General features: G+C 49.1%; 1 protein-coding gene across 1 annotated transcript in view; it reads left to right on the top strand.

The window, feature by feature from the left end:
- LOC143981730 (interferon-induced GTP-binding protein Mx2-like) overlaps nt 1-14,874 on the top strand; it is a 77,367-nt gene extending 62,493 nt beyond the window's left edge. The window contains exon 15 of the mRNA XM_077479781.1: nt 13,469-14,874. Coding sequence (XP_077335907.1) covers nt 13,469-13,699 — 231 coding nt within the window. The 3' untranslated portion in view covers nt 13,700-14,874. The remainder of the gene's footprint in view (nt 1-13,468) is intronic.
- Nucleotides 14,875-15,582: the final 708 nt, after the last annotated feature.

Genomic DNA, 15,582 nt, shown 5'->3' with positions numbered 1-15,582 from the left:
GGGGCGCCTTGAGGACTGGGGTTGAGAAACACTGGTCTATGGATTGGTGGGACCAGAGTTATAGAGAGATAGTGAGACTGGTGGTATGTGCAATATCATACCGCCCAACATTCTGAGATGGGAATGAGAGACACCTACCAGCAAACGTATGTAGGCATAGGACACACCTCCTGCCACACCCACTTAAAGGAGAATTAATCAAAAAAAAAAGGTTAATTAAATCCACAAGGGCTTTTTTTTTACCACTACTATTCCTTTATATTGGCCTTTACAATTTACAAATGCAGCCATTTAGAAATCAGATGAAAGGTTTAGCACTGGGAAACACTTTGAAAGGTAAAAAGTGCATTTTATATACAACTATAAAGATCAGACCAAAATGAGGGATAAATGAGGGGGAAAGAGGGACAGAGGGACATTGCTCCAAATCGGGGACAGTCCCTCGAAATCAGGGACAGTTGGGAGCTAAGACAATATGGATGTGTACTGTGGACAAGGGCAAAGCAAACAATAAAGCAACAAGTAAAGAACAATAGTGATGGACGAACTTCCGATGGGACGTTTCGCGAACGCGGACCGCGAACGTTCCGGTTCGCGGCGGGCCCCATTGGCTTCAATGAAGGGCAAACTTCACAATCCTATAGGTCAAATTTGCAGCCACAAAATAATTATTAGCTGTGCAAACATAGTCCCACCACATGGCCAATGACATAACACTTGTATGAGGTGAATCTGGGATCGACAACTACAAGCATTCTTTTTTTATATGGGAAATTGTTGTGACAATTCAGGACTGTGGAGCGCATGAAGGCAATGGAGGAGAGGGAAGGTCAGGGACCAGGGTAGGCAAAGAAGAGGGTGCAGGAGATGATCACCAGCAGCGTGACATACAGCAATGACACCTGCACCGTGATAGAGTCATCTGACAGCAGCACCGTGATACAGAGAACTGACATCAGCAGCGTGACATACAGCAATGACACCTGCACCGTGATAGAGTCATCTGACAACAGCACCGTGATAGAGAGCACTGACATCAGCAGCGTGACATAAAGCACTCACACCAGCACCGTGATATACAGCACTGACAGCAGCACCGTGATAGAGAGCACTGACATCAGCAGCGTGACATATAGCACTCACACCAGCACCGTGATATACAGCACTGACAGCAGCACCGTGACAGAGAGCACTGACATCAGCACCATGATATACAGCACTGACACCTGCACCGTAAGCAGCCCCAGGAGGAAGTCAGCATAGCACAGGGATGGTGGGAGCCCCTCATAATGAGCATAGCACAGGGATGGTGGGAGCCCCTCATAATAAGCAGCCCCAGGAGGATGTCAGCATAGCACAGGGATGGTGGGAGCCCCTCATAATAAGCAGCCCCAGGAGTAAGTCAGCACAGCACAGGGATGGTGGGAGCCCCTCATAATGAGCATAGCACAGGGATGGTGGGAGCACCTCAAAATATGCACAGCAGAGGTACAGCCCCAGGAGGAAGTCAGCACAGCACAGGGATGGTGGGAGCCCCTCATAATGAGCATAGCACAGGGATGGTGGGAGCACCTCAAAATATGCACAGCAGAGGTACAGCCCCAGGAGGAAGTCAGCACAGCACAGGGATGGTGGGAGCCCCTCATTATATGCACAGCAGAGGTACAGCCCCAGGAGGATGTCAGCACAGCACAGGGATGGTGGGACCCCCTCATAATAAGCAGCCCCAGTAGAAATAAGACACTGCTCAACCTCTTCAAAGAGGAGGGTACGGGCATATAGTACGGAGTTCTTTTTTTGGACAAGGAAGTGAGCCAAATGAAGAAAGAAGGTCTGTGTGCTCGATTAAAAAAATTGTTTATAGACATATACATGGTCTACTGGTCACATGTGTTGAATTCCTCCGAGATCCATGCCTCATTCATTTTTAGAAATGTGAGGTAGTTAACACTGTCGTGAGCTAGGCGAGTACGCTTATCGGTCACGATCCCCCCTGCTGCGCTGAACGTCCTTTTCGGACAGGACACTGGATGAGGGGCAAGCCAACAGTTCCATTGCAAATTGGGCAAGCTCTGGCCAGAGGTCAAGCCTGCCCACCCAGTAGTCCAGGGGTTCATCACTCCTCAGAGCGTCCACATCGGCCGTTAACCCGATGTAGTCGGACACCTGGCGGTCTAGGCGTTCCCTGATGCTGGATCCAGATGACACCTGTTGATGGGTCGGCTGAAAGAATGACCTCATATCCGAAGTCACCAACACATCTTCAAACCGGCCTCTTCTTGCAGGCACTGTTGGATTGGTACCCGCAACTCCTTCTCTGGGAGTGGGAATTGCTCCTCTGCCAGCGCACACAAAAGCAGAATGTAGCATTTCTCGAAGCAAGGCCTGGAAGTGCTGCATTCTGAGGTAACATTTCCGCCATTTTGTGTTTGTACCGGGGGTCTAAGTACGTTGCCACCCAGTACTGGTTCTTGACCCTTATGCTTTTTATACGGGGGTCCCTATTAAAACACTGGAGCATGAAGGCCCCAATTTGCACTAAACTGGAAGCGGTGTGGTGGCCTGGCTCCTGCTCATCATCCAGGATAATGTCGTCCTCTTCATTCTCCTCTCCCCATCCACGCACAACAGGGATCCCAGAAAGGTTTAAAGCATGCTCTTTTTCCGCCTCCTCATCCGCCCCGGCACCATCCTCCTCTGACTCCTCTTCAGACTCCTGTTGTTGACTTGTCTCCGATAGAGTAGCCCCCCTGGGAATTCATCCAGCATTGCGACTTCCTCATCTTCCCGCTCCTGCTCCTCCCCAGCTTGATCAATGACACGCCGCAATGCACGCTCCATAAAGAAGGCATAAGGTACCATGTCACTGATGGCGCCATGGCTGCGACTGACCAGTTTGGTGATCTCCTCAAATGGGCGCAGAAGTCTGCATGCGTCGCGCATGAGCAGCCACTGGCATGGTGAAAAAAACCCCAGCTCCCCAGAACCGGTTCTGCCGCAGAGTTCATACAGGTAGACGTTAACTGCACGTTTCTGCTGGAGCAGCCTATCAAGCATATAGAAGGTTGAGTTCCATCGCGTCGGGCAATCGCAAATAAGACGTCTGACCAGCAGATTGTGTCGCCGCTGAATGTCAGCAAGGCGAGCCATGGCCGTGTAAGATCTTCTGAAATGGGCCGAGATTTTCCTTGCCTGCCGCAAGATGTCCTGGACCCCAGGGTATTTGACAACGAATTGCTGCACGACCAAGTTTAAGACGTGTGCCATGCATGGCACGTGCGTGATTTTGCCCTGTTTCAATGCGCTAAGCAGATTGGCACCGTTGTCACACACCACTTTACCAACTGTCAAATTGAGCGGTGTTAGCCACTCATCTGCCTGTGAATGCAAAGCTGAAAGGAGTGCCGGGCCAGTGTGGCTCTTGGCTTCCAGGCACAACAGACGCAGCACGGCATGGCAACGTCTCACCTGGCATGTCGAATAGGATCCGGGGAGCTTGAGCGGCGCAGCGGAAGAGACGCTTGCAGCGGAAAAGGAAGAGTCAGCTGAGGAGGAGAGGGAGGAGGATGGAGTAGGAGGAGGAGGAGAAGAAGAGTCAGGCCTGCATGCAATCCGTGGCGGTAAAACCAAATCTACATGGGTGCCACGGGTTACATGCTTGACGGCCGTCAGAAGGTTCACCCAGTGGGCAGTAAAAGTGATATACCTTCCCTGCCCGTGTTTGCTAGACCACGTGTCTGTGGTCAGATGTATCTTGGCACCGACACTGTGTGCCAGAGATACATTCACTTGCCGCTGAACATGGCCATATAGCTCTGGGATGCCCTTCTCTGAGAAATACTTCCTTCCTGGGACCTTCCATTGTGGTGTTCCAATGGCCACAAACTTGCGAAAGGCCTCCGAGTCCACCAGTTTATATGGCAGTAGTTGGCGGGTTCTGACAAGCCAGCCGTCAACCATTGGGCAAGAGGGTTATCCGGCGTCATAATTTTTTTACGCTCGAACATTAGGCCCACGGAAACCTGCCTTTTTGCAGAAAAACGTGAGCTTGGCGTGATGGAAGGTGGAGTGGAGGACAATTGTGAGGAGAGAGGAGAAGAAGTAGAAGACGAGGCTGGATGGTGAGAGCCTGCAGTGTGGCTTTGTGTGTTCCGTTGCTCCCACTCGGCTTGATGATGGCTGCCCATGTGCCTTCTTAAGGCGGTCGTCCCTAGGTGAGTGTTGGGCTTACCGCAACTAATGCGTTGACTGCAAAGATTGCAGATGGCAACGCTATTGTCAGCAGCGGACACGTTAAAAAAAGTCCACACTGCAGAGCCATGTGCCGGTGTCCTGGGAGCGCCGGATGTGACCATACATGGTCGATGACTCGCTCCTGATACATTTGCAGTCTGCTTTGTCCCTCCTGTGCAATGTAAGTTATTCCTGCTTCTCCTCCCTATCTGCTGGTCCATATCTCCCTCTGAACTCCCCTCCTCTTCCTCTCTTGTGGGCACCCACGTGACATCACTAGACATGTCATCATCAACGTCACCTTCCCCACCGCTATAAGTAGAGATCTCGGAGTAGGCAGCAACACCGGGGACCAACCTCCTCCTTGGGCTGATCTGGGTACTGTCGTCAGACTGCTGAGTAGCAGTTGTTGCTGCCTCCTCTTCCTGATCCAATACCAAGAGTGGCTGCGCATCAGAAATGTCCTCTTGATATGGATCGGAAAATAATTCCTGTGACTCAAGCGGAATGTATGTGGTGTTGGTGGTGGTGGTGTTGTTGGTGGTAGTGTCTTTGGGGGTGCACATAGCAGAGAGTGAAGAAGAGGGTGCAGATCGAGAGGATGAGGAGGGTGCAGAAGAGTAAGGCTGAGCGAGCCATTCAACCAAGTCTGGTGCGTCCTTTAAAGTAATTGAACGCACCTTCTGCAACTTCCCACTTTGGCTCAAGCCTGTTGCTCCTGCCCTACCCCTACCACCCCTGTGGAAGGGCCTGCCTCTTCCTCTGTCTGTCATTTTTTAAATTACCCTGTGACAAAACTCTCAGTCCCTATACCAATGAAGGACTGCTGCAGTATAGGGCAGCGGTCAGCAGTAGTGCACCTCAACCCTATGTATTGTGGACCGATACCAGTCCTTATAGAATAGCAGACTGTACCTCACTCAACCCTATGTACTGTAGTACCCTATACCGACCAAGTTACCAGTCCTGATAAAGAGCTTTGTGGAACAAGTGAGTTGTAAATGATTAGCAGACTGCAGCAGAAGGGCAGCAGTCAAGTATAATATTCTTTCTATATTTGGATGAGAGAATGTTATACGTGTACAAGCCTATTACCATACCACTGATACCAGTCCTGAAAAGAACCTTTGTGGAACTAATAGTAACAGCTACTGATTAAACTGACCCTCACTGCCTGATACACTGCTTCCTGCCTGTCCCTATATAAACTGACAAAACAGAGGCTACTGGAACAATAATGGGATTTTTATATACAGCTTACCTGTAAAATCCTTTTCTTGAGAGTACATCACGGGACACAGGAGCTTCATTACATAGTGGGTTATATAGGCACCTCTGGTGATTGGACACTGGTTGACCCTAATTAAAGAGAATTGCTCCCCTATATAACCCCTCCCATTTGGGAGGCACCTCAGTTTTGTAGCAAAGCAATAAGAAACCACGTAAAACCCAAGAGGGGCGGGAGCCCTGTGTCCCGTGATGTACTCTCATGAAAAGGATTTTACAGGTAAGCTGTATATAAAAATCCCATTTTCTTGATCATACATCACGGGACACAGGAGCTTCATTACATAGTGGGATGTCCCATAGCAATGCTCAGGTTGAGGGGAGGGAGACACAGATCATAAATATAGACCGCCAGTGACCTGAGGACCTAAACTGCAGCCTGCAGTACACTGCGCCCGAAGGCGATATCCTCTTGCCCTCTGACATCCACCTGATAGAATCTGGTGAATGTGTGGACTGATGACCAAGTCGCAGCCTTACAGATCTGAGCCAGGGAGGCCTGGTGATGCACTGCCCAAGAAGCACTGACAGCCCTAGTAGAGTGCGCTTTCACCTGAAAAGGAGGAATCTTCCCCTTTAAGCTATAGGCCTGAGAAATAACTTGTCTGATCCACCTTGAGAGAGTGGACTTTGACGCTGCCTGACCCCTTCTAGGGCCTTCTGGCAGAATAAATAAACAGTCAGTTCTTCTTATCTAAGCAGTTGCTTGAAGATAAAAACTGATTGCTCTAACCACATCTAAAGTGTGTAAGGACTCTTCCTCTATGGACTGAGGATTTGGAAAAAAGGATGGTAGGATTATATCTTGATTCAGATGAAAACCCGAAACCACCTTAGGTAGAAAGGACCTATTGGGACGCATAACCACCCGGTCCTCATAGATAATTAAATAGGGCTCTTTACAAGAAAGAGCTGCCAATTCTGATACCCTTCTAGCCGTGGATATGGCTACTAGGAAAACTAGCTTCTTTGTCAAGAGGGCTAAAGAAGCCAGATGCAAAGGTTCAAATGGTTGGGCTTCTAAGGCCGAGAGAACCAAATTCAGATCCCATGGGCATACCGGAGGTCTGACTGGCGGTCTTATCCGCATAGCCCCCTGGATAAAGGCCCGTACCAGGGAATGTGATGCAAGCGGTCTTTGAAAAAAGACCGACAGGGCCGAAATCTGCACTTTAATGGTGCTTAGGGCCAAATTCAATTCAAGGCCTGATTGGAGAAAGGCCAAGATTCTGCTAATGACATACCTTCTGGGATGCCATCTCCTGGGTTCACACCAGGAAACATATGCCCTCCAGATTTTGTAATAGATACGTCTGGAGGCCGGCTTTCTGGCATTGACCAGAGTGGAAAGGACTGGCCCCGAAAGACCGCGGCCTTTCAAAATGTGGGTCTCAGCAGCCAGACCGTCAAATTCAGACTGCGTAAAGCAGGATGGTAAATTGGACCCTGTGAGAGCAGATCTGGCCGGAGAGGGAGGGTCCATGGCCTGCCCACTGCCAGCTTCATGATTTCTGCGAACCATGGTCGCCTGGGCCAAGCCGAGGCCACTAAAAGGACCGACTTCGCCTCCCTCTTGACCCTTCCCAGGAACCGTGACAGTAGCGGGCTCGGGGGGAAGGCATAGATCAGATTGTACTGATTCCAGGGAACCGTCAGAGCATCTGACCCCTGAGCAAGTGCATCTCTTGTCCTTGAGACAAAGTTGTCCAGCTTCCTGTTGAATCTGGACGCAAACAGATCCACGTCTGGAGTGCCCCACTTGTAACATATGTCTCGAAACACATCGGGGTGCAGAGCCCATTCTCCTGGGCACAACTGCTGGCGGCTGAGATAATCTGCCTGCCAATTCTCCACTCCTGGGATGAAGACTGCAGAGAGGCACGGAACATGCTCCTCTGCCCAGACAAGTATGCGATTCACCTCCTTTTGGGCCACCAGACTTCTGGTACCGCCCTGGTGATTGATATAAGCCACCGCGGTGGCATTGTCGGACTGAATCCGAACCGGGAAGCCTCGCAGTCTGTGAGACCACTCTCTGAGTGCCATGTAAACTGCCCGAATCTCCAGGATATTTATGGGCAGCAGACTTTCGGTCGCAGACCATTTTCCCTGCGAGCATGTTCCCTCTAATACGGCTCCCCAGCCTGTCAGGCTGGCATCCCTTGTGACAATCTTCCATGAGAGGGGAAGAAAAGTTTTGCCTTTCAGCAAATTTCTGGTTTGTAACCACCAGACAAGACTCTTGCGTGCCCGGGGGGATAAACGCATAGGAAGATCCAGGGATTGGGGCTTCCTGTTCCAACTCTCAAGGATGCATCTTTTCAGGGGCCTTGAGTGGAACTGGGCAAATGGGACCATCTTTCCCAACAGTCTCATACATAGGCGGATAGAGGAAGATCTTCTGCCCAGAATCAGGCGCACCAGATCTCCAATGGCCAAGGCCTTTGGCCCTGGAAGGAACACCCTGCCCTGAGCGGTGTCGATAATGAGACCCAGGTAATCCAACCTGGTGGTCGGTTGCAGAGACGACTTTTCTAGGTTTATAATCCAACCTAGGCGGCCCAGATGTTCTAGCGTTTTGGTGACGCTGCGACTTAGGCTCGTTGTAGTTCTCTCTACGAGAAGCAAATCGTCTAGGTAAGCCATGACGGCTATGCCCTGAACTCTTAAAATTGCTAAGAGAGGGTCTAGAATCTTCGTGAAGACTCTGGGGGCCGTAGCTAGGCCGAACGGCAGGGCCACAAACTGAAAATGGCGCTGCTGTACCGCGAACCTTAGAAACTTCTGGTGTGCGGGAAATATTGGCACATGGAGATATGCATCTCTGATATCTATTGATGCCATGAATTCTCCTCCCTGCAGGGAGGAAACCACAGTGCGTATAGACTGCATCCGGAAGGTCTGGATGTGTAGAAACCGGTTTAAGTCTCTCAGATCCAAGATAGGTCTGACACTTCTGTTTGGTTTTGGAACGGTGAAGAGATTCGAATAAAAACCTGAACCCTGATCTTTCGGGCTCACCTCTACTATCACACCCTGGGATAGTAACTGATCTAAGGCCAGGAGTAGCGGTTTCCGCTTTATCGGATCCTTGGGGATCCTTGACCTTAGAAAACGAGAAGGTGGAATCTTCTGAAACTCTAGCCTGTAACCCAGAGATACTGAAGAGATCACCCATTTGTCCTGAATCTCCTCCCGCCAGGCGCCTGCAAACCGCAGGAGCCTCTCCCCCACTCGGCCGAGCGGGGGCGCCCCTTCACAAGGAGGTCTTGGAGGTTTGCTTGGCAGGCTTCCGCCCCCAAGTCTTTTTCTGTCCCTGGGCTCGGCCCTGAGGCTTTCTAGCAGTGGAGGGCTGGGAAGGCCGTCGCCACTGTTTAGAGCTTGACGCTTCGGGAGAAAGAGTACGCCTGAATGAGGGACATTTACTCTTCTTGACTGGAAGGAGTGTAGATTTACCTCCCGAAATATTTTGGACGAACTTATCTAATTCTTCTCCAAACAAACGCTCCCCTTTAAATGGGAACCCAGCCAAATGCTTCTTGCATGACATCTCAGCAGCCCAATTTTTTAGCCATAGAGCCCTACGCATGTGTACCAACATGAGGGATAAACGTGATGCTTGTTGGACAGAATCCAAAATCGCATCAATTATGAAACATAAGATGTGAGGCATCTCTGCATATTTCTCTACTTCCTCGCTGGGGAGGAGTTCAAACATTTGTTTGACCTGTTCCTTAAGGAACTGACACAACCCCACGGCTGCGACTGTAGGTTGCACCACAGCGCCGGCCATGGAAAAGGAGGCTTTTAACAAGGTTTCCAGCCTTTTGTCAGCTGGATCCTTAAATACCTGCGCATTATCCAAAGGACAAGTTAGGTTTTTATTCACACAAGAGATAGCCGCATCGACAGATGGGGCCCCCCATTTCTTGGTGAAACTTTCCTCCACGGGATAATACATGGAAAACCTCTTGGGAGGAGTAAACAGTTTATCGGGATGTCCCCAGTCCTCATACATCAAGTCACCCATTAAAGGATGAATTGGGAAGGAACAAGCAGTCTGTGGGGCTTTCCTGACTCCCAGGGAAGAGACAGAGGATGTAGCGACTTCAGCAGCCGGCATTCTGAACGTGGTACGCACCAATTCAGTGTAATACTGCACCTGCTTTCTGAGTGCCTGGGAGGAGGTGACTAACTCCTCATCCTATGACTGATCCGACTGCTCATGATCCCTATCCAAAGATAGGGATCTCTCCTCATTTTCAGAGCAACTGTCTGAGAGAGGGATTTCAGCAGAGGGAGGGGATCTACCCCTTTTTCTGCTATCTTTTAGGGAAGCAGAAATAAAATTCATTATCCTCCCTTCAAAACTCTCCAATGTAGCCCTAAGGGAGTCCTCAGTGACATAGACCGGGGCTGCGACATTAGGAGAGGCTGCAAAGCCTGAAAGGGGCACTGACTCGTCTTGAGATGCAGGCTCCACTCTTGCAGAGGGGGATGGTAATCTGCATGCACTTTTGGAACCCCTGGACCTAGGCGGTGATTTGCCAGTGCTTTTGTTACCTGCCCCTGAAACCCTCTTACGAGGAGACATAGTACTGAGCTACAAAGCAGAGGTACTAGTACAAAATGCAATCACTTGTTGTGCTTAAAGTCTCACAATAAATCAATATAAGCTTAACTGCACAATATGATGCCGAGTAGGTGTCTTTTAAGGTTCGCCTGGATCCAATCCCACGGATGCTTACAGCCCACAGCTCCTGTGTCTCACCTTACAGTCCCCTGACGCTCTGGGCTTTTAAAACGGCCGTTTTGGCGCCTGCACTGCAGCATTGAGCACCTGATTGTGCACAGCTGGCAACCACACCCCCCCTCCTCCATTAGGCCGGGAGCGCGCCCGGCGAGCGTGCACGCGCCCGGCGCGCGTGCACGCACCCGCGCGCATGCACGAGGACCGCGGGAACCCGGGGGGGAAGGAGAACCCAAAAGGAGTAACGTGGGACCCCCTGATCTGCGTGGGACCCCTCTTTTACCTTTATTGTGTCAGGAACTGCAAGGAGACGTGAGTAGCTGGGAGAACCAGGCATTCACTGAGCGTGTTTGTATTGAAAGGCATGTAAGTATGCATCAGGCTGCTCTTACTCCCTCAAGTGGTGGAAACCAGGTAAGACATACAACTACTCACAATGAAGAAATCCATTCATATATAAATATATAGGATGACTTCCCCTACCTGTTCCCCGCCGCAGGAATTGCTGATTTCAGACCAATTCCAGCCTTCACCCATCACGGCGGGTATTGTTAGCCAACCTTCAGGCGTATCTGGGGTTCTTACGAAAAGATCCTCCTACCTGGGCCTTGTAAAAAACTCTGCCAGAAACTTACGGGCGCCCTGAGTAAACAGTACCCCAAGTCTGGTTGTCCTAGAGTCCAGTCTTCCAATGGAGAGGACTTACAGGCAGAACCTCGTTTCTTCGGCAGACGAGGCCCGGGTACCATACCATCTTGGGAGTCAAATATCGGCCCGAGGTATGGATCCGGTTTGTTATAGCCCTTCGGCCCTCGCCGGGACCCGCATAGAGCTAAGTTTTACGTGACCATCGACCAGACACTGGCGAAAAAACTGAGGTGCCTCCCAAATGGGAGGGGTTATATATAGGAGGAATTCTCTTTAATTAGGGTCAACCAGTGTCCAATCACCAGAGGTGCCTATATAACCCACTATGTAATGAAGCTCCTGTGTCCCGTGATGTATGATCAAGAAAACTGGTTACTGGAATAGCACTTTTGTGGACCTGATAGTAACAGCTAATGATGATGACTAATCTGACTGTCCTTACAGCAGCACACAGCGTCCTGTCCCTTTCTCTAAACTGACAAAAGACACTCAGACTGCTGCAACAATCACTAGCACTGCACTGCCTATCCTGAACTACACCTAACACCTATACCAGTCCTGAAAAGAATTTTTGTGTACCAAATAGCTAGCGATTTGGGTCACTGTAATCTCTCCCTGCTCCACACAGCAACCTCTCCCTATAGACAGAAGAAAGAATGTAAAATGGCCACCGGATCGGGTGTATTTATAGGTTAGGGGGAATGTCCAAGTGTCCATGTGCTGATCAGACTAAACATTGTAACTTTGTATCAAATGACAAGGTGAGAGAGGCTTCAGCAGGGGATGATCTGTGTACGACAATATTTATACAGAGACCAATACATACAAGCTACTTCAAAGCCATCATAGTTATTTAGTTTGTGATTTGGTATCTCCTTCTGTCCCCCCTTCTGTTTGCTGCAAATTAGTTTGGTCCTAGCTAGACCCTGTCTGTTTCTTCCCTGTTCCCTCAGTTGGTGTTAGTTCTTTGTAGGGTCAGAGCTTAGGAAAGTCATTGCCTTTTTAACAGGGCACTTTTTTCTCAGACAATAGGTGCAAAAGAGTGAATCCCTTCTGAGTCAACCTTTGTTTCTGCTCCCTAGCCACCTCCGAGCACCCTCGGGTCCACCTCCCAGGATCACCCCTAGAGAATACACAACCAAGTATCATTTTGTGCTACTAAGTGATTTGCATGGAATTTGTTAATAACAAGAAAGACAGTAAAATAGATCCCCTGCAGTGAGCAACAACAGACCCCACCCCAGTAACATAGACCCCCTCCAGCAATGATAGACCTCACCCCAGCAACAATAGATACCCCATACAGCACTAGACTCCCCCCAGCAACAATGGACCCCCCGCAACAAAATACCATCCCAGCAACAATAGACCCCCAGCAGCAACAACAGATCTCCCAGCAGCCAGCATCCATAGACCCTCCAGGAGTCAAGAAACATAAGAACCCCCCCCCCCACTAACAACAATAGATCTACTCAGCAACAATAAACCTCCACCCAATAATAGATCCCATCAGCGACAATAGATCCCGCAGCAATCAGCACCATTAGACCCTTCAGCACACGCCAGCACTCCTTGCCATTATATACATTCATTTCTGGAGGTGCCTGAACTGTGTTCCCTCACGTTCCCGCTGAAAAAAAGCTCTGCTTCTTAGACCCCATACACACTATTAGATTCTCTGCAGATTTTTGTCTTCAGACCAGAACCATATAATATGAGGTCAAAAATCAGACAGGCCCTTGCATTACATGGTTTTGGTAAATCTGAGGACATAAATCTGCAGAAAATCTAATAGTGTGTATGGGGTCTTACCCTTAAAAAGACTAGGATAAAAAACATCCTCTATACTGCAATTAGCTGAAGTAAAATTGCATTGGATTCAACTCCTGTGTCCTATTGAAAAGTTAAGCTGCCTGTGGATGGTGCCAAGTCAGCAGATGACCATATTGTGTGGACAGACTGGGGTTTATTTACTAAAACTGGAGAGTGCAAAATCTGGTGTAGCTCTGTATAGAAACCAATCAGCCTCCTTTTTTGTCTCAGCTTAATGGAACAAGCTGAAGTTAGAAGCTGATTGGCTACCATGCACAGCTGCACCAGATTTTGCAATCTCCATTTTTAGTAAATGAACTCCAATTTGTTTATTTCCTATCATCATCAGCTCTTTCAGGTGAATAATGTGGTAAATTTCTGATCAAGGAATTTCAGGAAAATACCACATTATGGGCAGTAGATGGAGCTCACGATCATAGGGAAAAAAAATGAAATTACAAGCTGATCGGCTACCATGCACAGCTGCAATAGATTTTGAACTCCTGTTTTAGTAACTCAACTTCACTGGGTCTGTGGAGGTATATCAATGCATTCAGCCATGTTTGAAACAACAGTTGTAGCCCAGAAAATAGATGCTACCCGTTGGCAGATGCCGGTACATAAATGGTGCCACCCTTCTGGGGTAGAAAGAAAGGTGAATGCACTGTCAGGGGGGAGTACCGTGATCTCTTTATAGATAACATTTTATTTTAACCTTATATTTTTTTTCTCTCCTAGAACACAATAGCCCGCCTAGCTAGTCAGATCCCACTCATCATCCAGCACTATGTCCTCCGAGGGTCTGCCGATCAGCTTCACACACAGATGATTCTCCTTATTCAAGACAAACAGAATTTGGATCGGATGCTGCAGGAGAAGCAGGACCTCTCCACCGAGAGGAAGAGCTTAAAGGGCCGGATCGACCGCCTGGAAAAAGCCAAGCGCTGCCTGGCGAGGTTCCCCAACTAAGTTGTCTTTTTTCTTGGCTGATGGGGCCACTCTGATGTGAAGGGGGGTGCTGATGGGGCCACTTTGATGTAGGGGGTGCTGATGGGGACACTCTTATTTGAAGGGGGTGCTGATGGGGACACTCTGATGTAAGGGGTTGCTGATGGTGACACTCTGATGTAAGGGGTTGCTGATGGGGGCACTCTGATGTAAGGGGGTGCTGATGGGGACACTCTGATGTAAAGGGGTGCTGATGGGGACACTCTGATGTGAAGGGGGTGCTGATGGGGCCACTTTGATGTAGGGGGTGCTGATGGGGACACTCTTATTTGAAGGGGGTGCTGATGGGGACACTCTGATGTAAGGGGTTGCTGATGGGGACACTCTGATGTAAGGGGTTGCTGATGGGGACACTCTGATGTAAGGGGGTGCTAATGGGGACAATGATGTGAATGGGAGTTGCTGACAGGGACACTCAAAATTAAAGTGGGCTGGTCTGAATGAAGTCCAGGGTCACTATGCCTCACAACCCCCTACATATTGAAGGATGTCGCCAATCTTTGGCCTTGGAGGTCCTCATTAGACTGGAAGAGGCTAAAGACTTTGCTACATGTACATTTTTGATACTAGAAAATATTGCTATATTTTCTTCTTTTTGTGTAAAAACAAATAAAAAGGACCCAATCTCAGGCTTAGCTGGCAGTGGACCCCACCTTTATCCCAATGCAAAGGACTGTTTCCAAGAGGTGTGCCCATATAGAATAGAGGAAGGAGCAATCCACAGAAGGAAGTATCTTTTCAAGAGTGTATTAAAGGGGAGTTCCTGACAAGAATTTTTATTTTTTTTAAAAGTCAGCAGCTACAAACACTGTAGCTGCTGACTTTTAATAAGGACACCTGTCCAGCGATCCCGTGATGTTGGCCGCCCCGAGGCCGATCCGTCCCTCAGATCGGCTGCCGGCTCCTCCATCTTAACGAAGGGAAACAGGCAGTGGAGCCTTGCAGCTTCACTGCCCGTTTCCTACTGCGCATCCGTGAGTCGCGCAGCGCTTTGTGAATGGCCCCATTGTTTTCTGAGACAAACACATGTCCCAGAAGGCAACGGGGCCGCTCACCAAAGAGGAGGAAGCGCCGCAGAATAGGAAGAGGCAGATTAGGAAGACTGCCTAGCAACAGCGGTTTCAGGTAAGTTAAAAAAAATATATTTTTTATTTTTATTTTTTTAAGATTATTAATGCATTTTATTTTTTTTGGGTGGCCCTCCGCTTTAAGTTGAGATATGTAAAGTACAATGGTCCAGAGTCCAGCATCCCTCCCTTCTGGAATGTGTGTAGTCATGATGGCTGCAAGACAAGCAGCTTCCCCCCTTAAGGGGAAGCGACATAATATAAGCTGCCTCCCTACATGCTGGTCCATGCGGTTGCACCCACATGGAGTACCAGTAATCTCTCTCCTTGCGAAATCTAACAAACTAGCCACCTTTCTACCTTCCTAATAGAACCTTATCCAGGGTACCCCTCAGGGGCGGGTCTGGCACTTAACCCAGGAGGCTCCTAAGCGGAGTCTTATGCCCCGTACACACGATCGGAAATTCGGCCAGCAAAAGACCGATGAGAGCTTTTTGTCGGAAAATGCGACCGTGTGTACGCTCCATGGGACTTTTGCATGTTTTCAATTTTTCGGTCAGAAAAAGTTCCGATTGGAAATTTCGATCGTCTGTACTAATTCCGACACGCAAAATTCCTACACATGCTCGGAAACAATTTTACGCATGCTCGGAAGCACTGAACGTCATTTTCTCGGCTCGTCGTAGTGTTTTACGTCACTGTGTTCTTGACGGTCGAAAGTTCAGCAAACTTTTGTGTGACTGTGTGTCTGCAAGCCAAGCTTGAGCAGAATTCCGT

Source organism: Lithobates pipiens, unplaced genomic scaffold (assembly GCF_037356315.1).
Source record: "Lithobates pipiens isolate NorthernLeopardFrog02 unplaced genomic scaffold, aLitPip1_a1.2 Scaffold_16, whole genome shotgun sequence".
Taxonomy (NCBI): domain Eukaryota; kingdom Metazoa; phylum Chordata; class Amphibia; order Anura; family Ranidae; genus Lithobates; species Lithobates pipiens.
The sequence above is the reverse complement of the archived record's forward strand: the minus strand, read 5'-3'. Positions and strand labels throughout refer to the sequence as shown.